This window comes from Crassostrea angulata, chromosome 5, assembly GCF_025612915.1.
Source record: "Crassostrea angulata isolate pt1a10 chromosome 5, ASM2561291v2, whole genome shotgun sequence".
Classification (NCBI taxonomy): Eukaryota; Metazoa; Mollusca; class Bivalvia; order Ostreida; family Ostreidae; genus Magallana; species Magallana angulata.
The window spans coordinates 36,170,631-36,185,087 of NC_069115.1; the positions used below are offsets into that span (position 1 = coordinate 36,170,631).

Sequence of the window (14,457 nt, forward strand, 5' to 3'; positions counted from 1 at the left end):
GGTAAATTTCTGCCATCAGCACATTTCAACTCAAATAAATCTCTGATATCTTGAATTTCTACATCTTGCAAATTTTGTTCATAAAAAGATTCACAAATAGTGGAAACTGTTGATCCTGTATCTAACAATGCTGCTGTAGGTATTCCATTTATTCTTATCGTTACTTCTGTGTTATCTCCAATAATTCCTGGAACTTGACGCTGTCTATCAGTACAACCTAGCGTCCGCGTCTCGAAGCAGGTTGCTGTGAGTTTAAATCTCTTTTGTGGTCCAAGCGAACACGACAGCCATATTGTATATGTCCAACTTGTCCACATCTATAACAAACAACTTCTCCCTCATTTCTTCTCTCTTGTGGGTAATATTTTCCTCTGTTTCTATAATTTCCTTGATATTGTTGATCCTGAAAATATCCTCCTTGACCTTGAAATCTTGAATTATGTGGTTTCTCAGTTTGATATTTCTGACGTACAACATCAATATCTTCTTTCATCTGATTCACTTTAGTGTCCATCTTTTGAATCATTGCTTTCAATTCATCCATCTTTGAATCACTGGTAACAGTCTGTTGGATAGTGGCTTTCTTACTGGCATCTTTATGTCTGATCTTATCTTGTTCTACCTTCCTAATCGCCTTTCTTAATTCATCAAAGTCAATGCACTCTTTAAATATATGGCCAGTTATGTCCTTTAGGCTTTCTGCAAGGCCATTCCAGAACATGTTTCGTAACATCTGATCTGTATTTGTTGGAACAATTTCACCATTTTGTATCACCTTATTTAACAGATCCTCTAATCGACAGCTCCATTCTGAAACATCTTCATTTTCTTTTTGAGATGCACTGTAAAACTGGGACAAAAGATTCTCATTGTCATCAACAATTCCATAGACGCTGTCAAATCTCTGCAAAATTTCATCAATGGATGCTTCTGTTCCGAGTCGCATCAGGACTCTTGCTGCATTTCCTCGAAGTGATCTTCTGATGCTCTGCAGAACTGCTGATGTCTTAACGCCATCTCTAATCAAACACTCAACTTCATAACGCCACAAATCATATGATGTTTCGCCTTTCTTATCTCCAGAAAAGAATGGCAGTTTCGGAGTGTTAGTGGTATATGATGTTGTTTCTTTTGGACTACTTGATGCATCATTATCCTGAGGCATGTCCATCTGCAATGTCCTTGGTGCCGCCCAATTAGCATAACTAATCAACCAGGATTTAAGTTCTTCTCCAGATTTTAGTTTTGGTTTTACTCCAAGTTCCTTGAAAGATTTAGCTAACTTTTGCAGTTCCTCCTGTGTAAGGTCCTCTTCTGACATGATGATTAAACACCTTATATGACTGAACTAACAACTTAATAAGTTTCTATTCTAATTAAATTCTAAGCCGATAACCCTGAATAATCTGATAAATTAACTTAATTGGATAAATAAACTAAGTTTCTAAAATAAACTCTGAAAAAGAAAAAAATGTATAAACTAATTAACTGCTAAATAACTTAATTAGACCAATTAATAATTCTATACTAATTAATTTAAAGTTAAGAGCAATAAGTCAAATTCAATCAATAAGTTCTGAAAAAAATTTAACTAAATTTAAGTAAGTTTTAACTAAATAACTAAGTTCTAAATAAATAACTAAGTTATCTAAGTACTGATTACTAATAATTACCCAATAATAAATCCTAATATGTAAAAAAACAAAAGCGGAATGAAATAGACACGAAATAGAAGAAACCGACACGAGTTGATTAATATAAAGAAACCGACGCGTTTACTTAAATATTGAAGTCAAATAATCTGAATATCAAAACACAAAATATACCCAATAGATTTGTAAATATCTTACACCAATTGCATGTATACTTTACTCCTTACTCCATGATAGGCATAATTACCTTCGATGAAGTCAGACAGACAAACTCAATGAACTGATAATGTGAAATAAACCGTTACTCTATAATACTCTAATAATCAATGATAAATGAGAGAGCTGAAATGAAGTGCAATGTTAGTAAACACTCTTTTCACACAGGGTATAGGGAGTAATACCAAGTTTAAGCTGCTGTAAAACAAGATATACTATTTATTGTGATATATTCAAATCAACCTGATTAATTCTTATCTGAAGAAGACGAACAGACCAGCCAGAACTTCAATACCAATGACTGATTATCAAATAAACACCAGACTTGCACCAAGAATTGTCAACTTTGTTTTCACCGGATGTTATTACAAAGTGTCAAGGTCGAATGTCAAAGTATGATATTTGTAAAAATTAAGATTTCGGATATTTCCGGATTTTAGTTTAAGCAAAGTTTTTATAAATTTTTGCTCTTTCGTACGTCTTTCTTGCTTTGTTTACAATTGATTATATATTAAATGACTAAAAAAAAATATATAGTGGCCAAAGAAATTGAGAAAATATGACAAAAAAATACACAAGTTTGGAATTGACCTACTAAAGTAGACAACAGCTGATCGCAATCACGTGATATATATCAACGTTTCAACATACAACTAGTTTGTGGTGCGCAATAGAAATTTCTTACCAATTAATGATTTAAATTCCTTATGAACATGTACACAACATATACATTTCACAACACATTTACAAAGATTTCACAAAACACAAGACACAACACACACGAGGACGAGAATAGTAACACACGTGGATCTCCTCGAATAAACACTTCCGGTAGATGACGTCACCAAAGTGCGGGAAACTCCACGGATTGTTTTGGCGGGTCTTCGTCGGCCTATACTTTCTCGTCTGGAATTCCGTCCTTGCACGGGAATGGGCGTGCGGGGGACGTCCACCAGATTGCCGTTGATCCTAAACCACGTTGGGCGCCATTTTTGTAACCGTTCTTGGACGAATAAAACAAAACACCAAGACGATTGTAGGGTTCTATATTATATATTCTGAGCGTTACGTCGCATTAATCGTTTCACCCTAAAACAATACATAAAACATATAAGCACACCACTATAACAACACAAACATTATAGACATCACAAACATGTATAACATACATTTACTTATAGGTCAATTATATCGCTTTACATTTAATCGCAATACACGATAAATCTGAATTTTATGTTAAATAATATTTCCAACTCTTAGAAACATCACTCTAATATATAGATTATATGAAAACTATTTACAATAATGAATTTCAACAGATAGTTACCAATTTATGGAACTAGGTGCACGACACTGCATATATACGTAGTATCAATCAGCGGATCAGGCTCATTATATGACTTGACCTATTTATAATTTATACAATATATATAAGATCTTGTCTACTATACAATTAAATATATAAGACATATACTGCTCACCGATATTTACCAGGTCCAGCACAATCTCTTTATTAAGCTATATAGCTTTATCTAGCTATATAGCTTGATAAAGCTATTAAGAATAGCTTGATCAAGCTATTTGATGTGTGAAAATTTGAAATAAAATTATTAAAAATAAAAACGAGAGAGTCGCATTATGAGTACTTGTCAACAAGTTCATCCGTGCGTAAGAAATACTCACACACTGAAATAAAGGTATAAAAGCGATGCGTGTGGGGCGCTCAACTTATTGAAATTTTAAACAATATCCGGGGGAAGTGTAAATATTCACAGATTGCAGAAAAACAAGAAGATCGCATAATGGTAAGTAGAAATATTTTTTCTATATGACGTAACAGATTATTGAGCACCGATATTGAAAAGGTCCATCATTGCCTTCATAAATTTTTTAGCCATTTATAAATGTATATATTGTACAAAACCATAAGAAACTGTCACCAAAAGTACCAGTTTATAGGTATAAAATCCATGACAACACTCACAATTTGAAGTACATGTGCCTTGCAAGCCCTAGTCTCCATATACAGGAAATGCACAGTGAATACTAAAGTGTTGGTACAGAAACAACCAAATCTTCATCTTCCGGATCAGAATCTATGGAAGAACACTAGTATTAAAATTACTGTCTTTGTAACCCTTTAGGTTTTTCAAATAATTTTTCTATTAAAGAAGGCAAGGGATTTAATATGTATTATATTGAAGTAAGATAAGAAAATATCTATTTATATTCCATAATTTCATTAAAATAACTATACTTTTGCAATAACCCCCTCCCCCCAATTTTCTTAATTTTTATTTACTATATTAAAACGTAATTAAATGAAAGTATAATACAAGCGGTTATAATATGAAATAGAATGCTAAGGTAAATCCGGGAAAGAACAACAAAGGCCAAAAGAAGAGGGGCACAGTCAGAAGTGGGCCCGCGTGCAATACCTTCATAGAAGACGCCAAAAAACGACATGACTCGGTGTACAAGAGAAAAAATACACTGTTGAAAAAGGTATGAATATATTATATACCTTCGTCCTTCATAACGTCTAGCAAACTTTCTACAACTTCAAGTAATTCTTTGTAGAAATTTATATACAATTTTTTTCCACCATTCTTTATATGTCGTTGCCATTGTACACTCCTGTCTTCTCCTTTTTTAAGAAAAAAAAAAAATACAGCAATACATGCTTCTGCTTATCAGTATTTGAAATATGCAAAAAAATATTAAATATGCATACCAGCTTCAAAATCCAAATCAAGTAGCTTATCAATTTGTTCTTCAATCTTGGCAGCTATTTCAGGTTTTGTTCTACTCTCGATGGAATGAAACTGTGTGCGTTCAAAAGTTGTAAAAAAAATAGGCTCTTGAGAAAGGGATAGTTTCACTGAATTATTGTTGGATACTTCTTGAATATAATGTTGTCGGTTGTTTTTACATTTTTGAGAGAAATTTATGAGTTCTTTATCTAGCGATTTGTTGGACAGAGAGGTATGGTCGTTGGAGGAGAAAGGGTTGGAAAGATATTCAGCTCTTCTCAATTCCGCACGCCACTGAAATATTTCAGTCTCAAGATTGGTGTGGAAAATGGAGTTGTCACTGGAGTCTCTTATGTTTAATTGGGATTTCATGTTCTTCTTTATCTATAATGAAATGCCTTATATATATATATTTATCATTTAACAGGCTAAAGAACTGCATCTTACAAGTAAAAGTGAAATAATAATTATTGTGAAAACACCATCTGGGAAAATGTCCACGTATGCCACACCTTTCTTTGAAGATGTTAGTATATTATGGAATACATAATTTTAAATTAACGGGTTATTTTGTTATTTAAAGATGTAGTTCAATTAATTCCCCCCCCCCTTTTTTTTTATTTAATAACACGCATTCACTATACATTTCAGCATATGCAGCGATTCATACATTCTCCCCCCTCTAACGTTCTCAGCGCACCGCCCTGTGTTGTTACAACAACGTCGATATCCTCCTCTTCCTCTGTGACTACAAATTGCTCATCTTCAAACTCTACTGAACTTATCTCCAACCCAAACCGTTCTTCTCCGTCTACACCTCCTATACTATCTTTAAATGCACCCTCCCCACAACCTTCTTCTTCTGCCTCTCCCCCTCCTTCGTTTCCATCTCCTCAACCTACTCTTGTACCCCCTATCACTAACTCTAAATTGGGAGAAAAGAAAAAGACAGCAGATGGATGTCAGCCGTCAAAGAAGAGAAAGACTGTAGCATACAGGAACAAATCCACCCAAACGGAAACAATAAGTAATAAAGTTCCGGAAACGTGCAATGTGTGTTTGACCACACAGGAACGTGGACAATGGGTTGGGTGTGACCGTACCCGATGTGGATATTGGGTCCACGATGAATGCATGGGGTTTTATTTCTCCTCTAAAACTGTTGTTAAAAAAACTAAATTTCTATGTCCCATGCACAGATAAACAAAACAACTGTTATATATGTAATAAAATTCTGTGCATTATATATTTGATATACTTTTTTTTAATTACTTTTTATTATAAAATTATTGATGGAAAATACTTGCATCTTCTAGGGTATCCAGATTTCTACAACATTGCATCCAGTGTTTTTCCTTTGGCGCTCCGCTGGGAAGCCAACTTTTGGCCTGTCTATTTTTTGCCTCCAATATAAAATCGCAGCCCTCTCCTTTGCTTACATTTCCAGATTCTAAATATTTATTTTATGTATGTTAAACGTCGTTCTCTGAAACTCAGTTGTACGTACATGTATCCATGGTATTTGATATACAGAAGTTAAAGATAACTATGTTTAATTAACTGTATAGATTAAAAGATTATTTAAGTGCGTCATATAGCATTAGTGTGCAGCTAATTGAGGTGAGAATTTGCTCTTCTTACGAGAGAAGGACTCGTGCTCCTGGATGAATTGAAGAATTTCAGCTGGTGCACAGACTCTCATGATAATGTCTAATAATTCAATCTGTTGATAGTTGGTTTTGGATACGCCAAAGTAAAGGGAAGAAAACTTCAGCCTGGACGCCATAATGACGTTACTGTTATTACGTCTTATCCCCGCTCGAAACAAATACACTGCTAGGACGTAAGTAAATATGGACTCCAGCAAGAACCTGCATTACATGTACGTAAACTAAGCATTAGTATGAAATTTTAATATATGTATACTATATATCTGTAATTTTTATTCGCTCAAATTTATTCATTTACATGTAGTTGGGATCCTTTACTTCTTTACACCAGGCGAAAAACCCTTTCCCTGAAGGGTCCATTTCCCGTTCGGAGCAATGAAACATGTAAGGAAATAACAGTTCATCTCCTATGAATAAGGAATACAAAAATGTATAGATGTATTTAAAAGTTGTAAACATTGGTGTAATTTATAAAAGTAAATATTACTTCTTTTCACAGACCTGTTCCAAAAAGGAGAATCTCAATGAACTGCATGGCTTTATGGTGATCATTTGCATCTAAGCAGGCCTGGAGTGCTTTTGGCGATCTGTAGCCTAAGAGTTTGGCCAAATCTAACCCTATGATTTGCCACAAGAGCTTAATGACAGCTGTAATATATATATATATATATATATATATATATATATATATATATATATATATATATATATATATATATATATATATATATATATATATATATATATATATATATATATATAAAATTCATTAAATTTTATAACACCTATATTGCAATACCTTTGCACATATTTATTTCTACATGTCCAAGGCCAGGTTGGAGGAGTAGATCTTGAAGATCAGGGTTATCACGAATGATGCGATGAGAGAGAAGGAAAGGAAGCCCATCACAACCTACTATACTCCACTGTCTATGATCTGGAATCCCAGCTGTGCATTTCAAATTTTCTAAAACAACTTTCACAGATTTGAATGAGCAAGGATTGACAGATATGGGATTTCCCATTTGAATTATCGGAGAACTTGTATGGGATTCTGCTATAAAAGAATAAGCATCAACTTGGCATCTGGAATTATGTGAAAATTTCTTCTTCTTGGTTTTTAAAAGATCTGAAATGATGTCTTCTGTACAATTAAGTCCTGGATGTTGCTGTTGTAACAAAACATTTATCCTGTTTTCGATAAAATTTTCTCGAAGTGATGTAAACAAATTTTCATAAAAATTTATGAATTCTACAATAGAAGTGTATTTTTCTGTAATGTTAATATTGTAAAACCAGTGTCGTGGAGAAAATTTATTTAAAAGTTGTAAATCTGTCGTCGGAGAAGGGAAGAAGTGCACAACAGTAGTGACATAGCTTAGAATAGCTTTGGCGTCATACCGTACCCTCCAGTTCCGTGCTAAAACTTGATTATTATCAAAATAGGTGATAACATCATGCTGAAATGGAATGGTTATTGGAGTGGCTGCATGTTCTTCTATCCATTTAAGAACAGAAGTGTAACTTCCAGCGGGATGAGCACTCGAGTACATATTGCACACTGTTTTGCTGTTTGACATATAATATGTTAAAAGATTGAGACTAAATGAAAATGGCATTATGATGTTCGAAGAAATAAGAGAGTACAAATGTTCAATAGCAAAAACAATCTTAGTTTTCTCTGATGATGACAAATCGGACATCTGTTTTCCACACAAAGACAGCAAGAACGAAGACATGACTTTGTTTCTGTCAGCAATCCACGTATCAATAGTGGCACATGTTAAAAAATCAACATTTTTGTATTGACTAAATACATTATCATTAAAATCATCTTTCATCTTTCTTGTTTCTCTACTGCCAATGGCTTCCGCAATTTTAATCACATTTTCATCGGAGATATTGTTTGTCTTAATCAAATCAATGACTTGTTCAACAAGTTTGTCTTCAATGTCTTTTTCATTGGAAATGAAATTTTTTTCACTGTATGTAGCACATGCTGTACATAAAAACACCGACCTTTTAGAGAGATGGCCATTTTCGACAAGAGCTCCAACAACCGATGTTTTGAATTTTTTGCTCGATAGTCTATAAATTCTAAATGGCTCATCTTTTGAAAAGATTGCATGTTGTTTGCAGCTACAAACTGGCATTGTTATCCTGAAAGAAAGAAATATTCTGTACTAACACCCGCACACCCCCCCCCCCCCCCCCCGCCTGGATTAAAATAATTTCTGTCTTAAATATACATTAAGATATTGTTTTCTATTATTATTTCATTCCCTTATAAAAACTGTAACAGAATTCTTCTATTTTAGAATACTATTATAACTTTTATATTCACGATCCATTTATATATTATTAATCGCAATGCGTTTCCATACTTTGTAAGAAGATGACGGATAAATTACCGTTATTCTGGTTTCTTCTGTAACTACGTTGCAGACAGCATATCCGGTGTGTAGTGCACAGGAGTGAATTGCTTTACTGAACATCCAGTAGGTAAGTTTATATTAACTTTTTCACTTAAACACTTAAATAAGGGAATATCCAACCGTTCATTGTCAACAACAACAATTTCAATAAGTTGAGCGCCCCACACGCATCGCTTTTATACCTTTATTTCAGTGTGTGAGTATTTCTTACGCACGGATGAACTTGTTGACAAGTACTCATAATGCGACTCTCTCGTTTTTATTTTTAATAATTTTATTTCAAATTTTCACACATCAAATAGCTTGATCAAGCTATTCTTAATAGCTTTATCAAGCTATATAGCTAGATAAAGCTATATAGCTTAATAAAGAGATTGTGCTGGACCTGTTTACATTGTACTGTATTCAAAACGTTCACTCTACACAATCATACTTATATATTAACTTTACTTATTTATTTTAATCTAGTTTAGAATTGTATTTATTTAAAGAATTATGTTTTAAAAGAATAACTTACAGGTCTGAGTCTGTATGCTTTGTCTCAGTCTGAAACACACCTGTCTGGCTAGAAGTCTTGGTTGCAATTAAAGAATTACAGAACCAGAATACAAAAGAATATCTCCCGCCAAACTCTATCAGTAGTGACCAATACTGACCAATCACAAACCGTAAATATAAAAATACCTATCTTCAAATGGAATAATCCAAACCACTGAAATAAATAACCTAAACAGGCTATACCATTATTTATAATAGGGGTGTTTAAGTTTACACACTTGTTAGTATTAGTGCAGCGCAAAGAGTGAAAGATGGAAAAAGTGAATGAATGAATAACTAAATAATGCTAAAAATAAAACTAAGTCAAACTATCACAGTTATGATATATACAGCCAAACCCCCTACCCAGAGAGAGAGAGAGAGAGAGAGAGAGAGAGAGAGAGAGAGAGCCCGGTACCTGTTTGTAGGTGTGTAATTTCCCACTTTTATTTAATGGTATGACTATATGCAATATCTACATAATTTTCTTACCTGTTTATTTTTTCTTTTTATTCCTTTTTATGAAGTTCAAAATGTCCTATTGTTTATTTCCTCCCTACTCATATACTTACCTGCCTACTGCACGGTACATGCATGCACAATTACTTTAAAAATGGATCGACATGACAGTAAAGTATGGCCCTTGCTAGTTTATATATATATAAAATCTCTATATTAAAAAAAGATTAAAAACAAATCATATGTCAATGAGGCAGGTATCGCAGACTATACTGAAATAGCCAGTACACTCATTACAGATGTTTGATCCACCTCTAAATTTTTCGCGGGAAATATAGCGCGAGTGCACTGTGACGTCATCCATGACTTTGTTCGTCTTTGATTACGTTTCTCGACTCAATACGAAGGTATGGAAGCATGTATCAAATCTTTTGAGTCTCGCCAAAGCATATGCCGTACTCAAAACGTGTCTTCAAACTTTAAGTCACCGTAAATTACGAGTTAAAAGTCGGCCATTTTTGGCATAGCACCACGGGTGTAAACATTAGAGAGCATTATGGGACGTAGACAAAAAATTTTGTTTGATGAACTGTATAGGTTTAGCTCGTTCTTTTTCCCGCGCACACTGGTTCTTAGAGCTCGCTTCGCTAGCCGGCGCTGCGCGCCGGCGAGCTGCGCTCGCTATTAACGAAAATTATCAACGAGACAACTATCGAACAATAGAAAAAAACAACCTCTCATAATAAATGATGGATAAAAGCAGTGGATTTGGGATTTTACTGTCTGATTTTTTAACTTTGGGACTACGATAAGCCGATATGGGGGATAGGCCGAATCTCGCGCATCGGTGAAAAAAAATACCGGCGTATGCCCCGAAAAATACGGTATTTGGACTAGAATGAAATATATTCTTTATCAAATACCACCCTTTAAACTGAGGGGTAAAAATATTAGGGTGCAGCTCATGGAATGAGAGTTTAATTTGCTTCAAAACAAACATCAGTGCAGACAAAGGTGTTCATTAATCTCGATATGACAGATAGAGATAAGCCTCTAAATTTTCTGCAGCAGGCAAGATAATTAATCCCAGGGGATTAATTGTTCTGCTCTCTCATCCTTTTCTTCTATATTTACAATAAGAATTTTTTTTTCAGAAATGACAGAATGGGGTAATATCTGATTGCCTGTTAAAATTAACAGCATTAAGGCAGAAAAAAATAAAATAAAATATTAAAAAATAAAATAGTGAAAAGGGATATCTTAATATATATCTTGATTTCAGAATTCAATAAAATTATCATAAATCATTGCGTACGGTATTTTAACCAAAATAAAAGATGAATATTAAATTTTAAATCCATATTTCAAAGAATGTACACAATACTACACATCATTCAAAATTGACCTTAACTTCAAAACAAAGTTCATTTGCAGACACAGGCAGTGCAGTTATTAATCTCAATGTGACAGATAAAGATAAAGCTTAGGATTTTCTTCCTTTCCTGTGGAAGGTTAATTAATCCCAAAGGTCAAATATTGCACAGCCTTCCATGTATACAATGGTAACATTCTCAGCAGTTATCTCTCTTTGCCCATTCATTCTTATGCATAGTAAGGAATCTACCCCACCACCCCAGCTCCAAACCAGAAGTCATAGAGAACCAAACTTAGCATCAAAAAAATTTCTGCATACTGAACCACCATACCAAATTTGAACTTGATTGGGCAACCATAAAAAAAGTAATTAGAAAAAAACAAGAAATTTGTGGACGGAAGAGTGACAGACGGACAGACAGAAGGACGGACAGAGTGATTACTATAGGGCACCTGCAAATCCTTGCGGGGCCCTAAATATACATGTATACATTGTACTACATGTTAGGAGGAGTTATCCATACAATGAGGGTACCCTATATGCAATATTTTGCCAAAAAATGACTAAGTTCAAAAGCTGGTATTTTTTTCATAAATTCGCAGAAATCAAAATTCTAGCAATATGCACACCTCTAATATATGCGCAATTGATCTGCAAAAGAACAACTTCCTATTTTGAAAACTGTAGGAGGAGTTATCCGTACAATGAGGGTACCCTTTTGGCAGCCGCCTGCCCACCTACCCGCCCGCCCGCCATTTTCACCATTTTTATAACCGGATTTTTGTTGGAAAACCCGGTTAAAAATTTGACTTCCCCCCTCCCAAATTGTGACCTCACCTTACCCACGAGGATCATGATTTGATCAAACTTTAATCAACACTACCTGAGGATGCTTCCACACCAGTTTCAGCTTTTCTGGCCAAATTGTTTTTGAGGAGATTTTATTAAGAATACCAACAAATTTTTAATCATGTTTAATTATCTCCTCTTGTCTTATAAATAACTGGTTTAATGAGTAATCAATAAATAAATGATAAAGACTGACATATAATAATCTCATTAGTGGTTACCTGTTCAGTATACCTGTACCAGGTGTAGGGAAGCCTTCCCGCGGGGTTGAACCGCCCGTCCCTCATGATCAGCGCCTGAGTGATGGCATCCCCCGCTGACTGGGCGGGGTAGAAGCACTGGAGGATGATCAGCACACGCTCGCTTTCCTGAGCCCAGGTGATGTTGACCGGCCCCGCCGAAAACACCAGCAGGTAAACCGCCTTGTTGGCTGTATAAGACAAAACAATATTTTTATTTATTCGGCTATCTTTAGAAATGTTACTGGTTTTAATTATAATTGGATACTGTGATGTTTTTACCAGGGTTCAATGCATTACCGATACATGAAATTTCAATACCTGAGTTTAATCTTTTGCAGGATTCCAAATACGTATGTATTATACATGTATGACATCATTATATTAGTTATAGTTCAAACTATGCTTTTTTTGGCCTATATACAGTAGAACTACTTAATTAGTTAATGACACAAAATTGATTACTTGTCCAGTCACAAAATATCTTTTGCTACGTTTATTATCCTGTAATTTTTTTTATAGGACACATACACGTATTTTACTCAATCTGAGTTAAGTAATGCTAAATGATGTTTTATACTTTGCGATTTTGATGATATTTGTTTAAGTATGGTAAACATCTTTATGTCATGTTGTATACTCCATATCAAGTACCGCTAACAAAAAGTGCAAGCAACACTTCATGTACATGTACTAGTTGATAACACAAGTACATGTAATGATGAACTGTTGCTATGGAGACATGACTCACTCATTGATACAACATCCTGGAGAAGCTGCATCTGTTTCCCTGGTAACATCATGTCCTTACGGTCCACATTTTCACTCTCCAAATCTTTGCCTGCAATAAACAACAACAACAAAAACTGAACAATTACCGGTAAGTAAAGAGGGGTGGATTTTCTCACATGCACAATTTTGTTATGGAACATTTCTATTTTTGGCAAGAATTTACATGTATATATATTGGTATTAAACTGAACTTTATTTATTTCACAACGATTAATAACAAGTTCTACAACTTGTATTAATATCTCTCATTGGCACGGATGTTTGCGAGAGGGGGTCATTGGTGTGGGAAGAATTAGTAATACCATTTCATTTATTAATTATTTTTCCAGAAAAATAAACGATAATAATAAATAAATAATAATAAACGGTTACCTAACCAAGAATTTTAAATCGACCAGTTAAAAGTCTCAAGAAATGCATTTAGTCTGACTCAAAATATTTTGACTTAATATTTCAAATTCTGCGAAGGGTGCTTCTCATAATTTTATATGAATTCCTTACATTTAAATAGAAATCTATAGTATACCTGCTTTCTTCTATAAAAAAAAAAGTATTTACTTGACAGGGATGATGAAACATAACTTTTATCTTGGATATAAGTACAAATGTATACATATAAATGTCAGTATACCATGTATGTACATAGTTTTAAACTGGTTCTTTCTTACCTGTACCCAAACACACGACCACTAAGTCAGCTCCTACAAGGGCCGTTTTTACGTCGTCCTGTGAATAATTCAAACACCTGGTGCCATCTACGCAACCTGCTGCATAGTTCATTGAGAAGTTCAGTTCAGTGAGGCCCTTCAGGGGGGTCTTCACAAACCTGGGGTCCGTTGTGGGGGAATAATCCCCAAAGATTTGGTCTGTGTTGTTTGCCATTGGACCTATTACCTATCAGAAAAAATATTAATGTACAATAAAGTATAAAAATCTACTTGCATATTCTGTTGCAGAGTTTTTTAGCCAATGAGGGCTTCCCTAAATACATAATTTCCCCCCAATACATGCACTAGACTATACGTGATCATGAATTACATGTAGAATAAATATGGGATAAAGATACATGTACATGTACCGGTACCTAATATTTACAATATACAATATATTACTGTTGTCATAACCATTTCCAAAAATAATGACACTCTTAAAGCACACACAAATGTTTCAGATTATTTTACTCACCTTATAAAACATAAAAAACGAAAAACTCAATATGTAACATGCTACATGTATTACCTCCACTCCCCCACCCCCACCCATTGCCTCAATCGAAATTTGAATGGTGTATAACAGAACATATACCTTACATAAAATATTGAAACAGTGTCAATGTCATGTTAAAATGCAACTTGATAGTTAACTGCATTATACTATATGTTGCAAACAAAGTTAAAAATGTTGGTTATGTGGACAGACATATATTAATTGATAAATATAAATTAAATATACTAGTCTTGATTTATTCTAACTAAATAAT

General features: G+C 34.1%; 5 protein-coding genes across 5 annotated transcripts in view; 1 reads left to right on the forward strand and 4 right to left on the reverse strand.

Moving 5' to 3' along the window:
- Nucleotides 1–14,457, reverse strand: part of LOC128183936 (xylan 1,4-beta-xylosidase-like) — a 31,050-nt gene that overhangs the window by 11,761 nt on the left and 4,832 nt on the right. Inside the window, exons 7-9 of the mRNA XM_052853171.1 lie at nucleotides 13,646–13,871; nucleotides 12,937–13,026; nucleotides 12,168–12,376 (exon numbers count right to left, since the gene is read on the reverse strand). Coding sequence (XP_052709131.1) covers nucleotides 12,168–12,376; nucleotides 12,937–13,026; nucleotides 13,646–13,871 — 525 coding nt within the window. The remainder of the gene's footprint in view (nucleotides 1–12,167; nucleotides 12,377–12,936; nucleotides 13,027–13,645; nucleotides 13,872–14,457) is intronic.
- On the reverse strand, nucleotides 188–1,533 carry LOC128183937 (uncharacterized). The gene has a single exon (XM_052853172.1). It carries the CDS (start codon nucleotides 1,319–1,321, stop codon nucleotides 218–220), a length of 1,104 nt encoding a protein of 367 aa, XP_052709132.1. The 5' UTR covers nucleotides 1,322–1,533; the 3' UTR covers nucleotides 188–217.
- LOC128183940 (uncharacterized) lies at nucleotides 3,404–5,017 on the reverse strand. The gene is made up of 2 exons (XM_052853174.1): nucleotides 4,603–5,017; nucleotides 3,404–4,515 (listed from the first exon to the last, which is right to left on the reverse strand). The coding sequence occupies exons 1-2, from the start codon at nucleotides 4,991–4,993 to the stop codon at nucleotides 4,385–4,387; spliced, it is 522 nt and encodes a 173-aa protein (XP_052709134.1). The 5' UTR covers nucleotides 4,994–5,017; the 3' UTR covers nucleotides 3,404–4,384.
- LOC128183939 (putative protein TPRXL) lies at nucleotides 5,030–5,824 on the forward strand. Its single transcript, XM_052853173.1, has 2 exons — nucleotides 5,030–5,147; nucleotides 5,273–5,824. The coding sequence occupies exons 1-2, from the start codon at nucleotides 5,115–5,117 to the stop codon at nucleotides 5,822–5,824; spliced, it is 585 nt and encodes a 194-aa protein (XP_052709133.1). The 5' UTR covers nucleotides 5,030–5,114.
- On the reverse strand, nucleotides 6,222–8,466 carry LOC128183941 (uncharacterized). The gene is made up of 4 exons (XM_052853175.1): nucleotides 7,091–8,466; nucleotides 6,793–6,939; nucleotides 6,590–6,698; nucleotides 6,222–6,492 (listed from the first exon to the last, which is right to left on the reverse strand). Exons 1-4 carry the CDS (start codon nucleotides 8,442–8,444, stop codon nucleotides 6,222–6,224), a joined length of 1,881 nt encoding a protein of 626 aa, XP_052709135.1. The 5' UTR covers nucleotides 8,445–8,466.

Bases quoted from the DNA above. Each gene is read 5' to 3' on its own strand.
- LOC128183937 (XM_052853172.1), bottom strand. From the start codon at position 1,321: ATGTCAGAAGAGGACCTTACACAGGAGGAACTGCAAAAGTTAGCTAAA.
- LOC128183940 (XM_052853174.1), bottom strand. From the start codon at position 4,993: ATGAAATCCCAATTAAACATAAGAGACTCCAGTGACAACTCCATTTTC. The intron at 4,516-4,602 runs GTATGCATATTT...TTCTTAAAAAAG, and splicing joins TGATTTGGATTTTGAAGCTG to GAGAAGACAGGAGTGTACAA.
- LOC128183939 (XM_052853173.1), top strand. From the start codon at position 5,115: ATGTCCACGTATGCCACACCTTTCTTTGAAGAT. The intron at 5,148-5,272 runs GTTAGTATATTA...TATACATTTCAG, and splicing joins CCACACCTTTCTTTGAAGAT to CATATGCAGCGATTCATACA.
- LOC128183941 (XM_052853175.1), bottom strand. From the start codon at position 8,444: ATGCCAGTTTGTAGCTGCAAACAACATGCAATCTTTTCAAAAGATGAG. The intron at 6,940-7,090 runs GTATTGCAATAT...TATATATTACAG, and splicing joins AGAAATAAATATGTGCAAAG to CTGTCATTAAGCTCTTGTGG. The intron at 6,699-6,792 runs GTCTGTGAAAAG...CCTTATTCATAG, and splicing joins GATTCTCCTTTTTGGAACAG to GAGATGAACTGTTATTTCCT.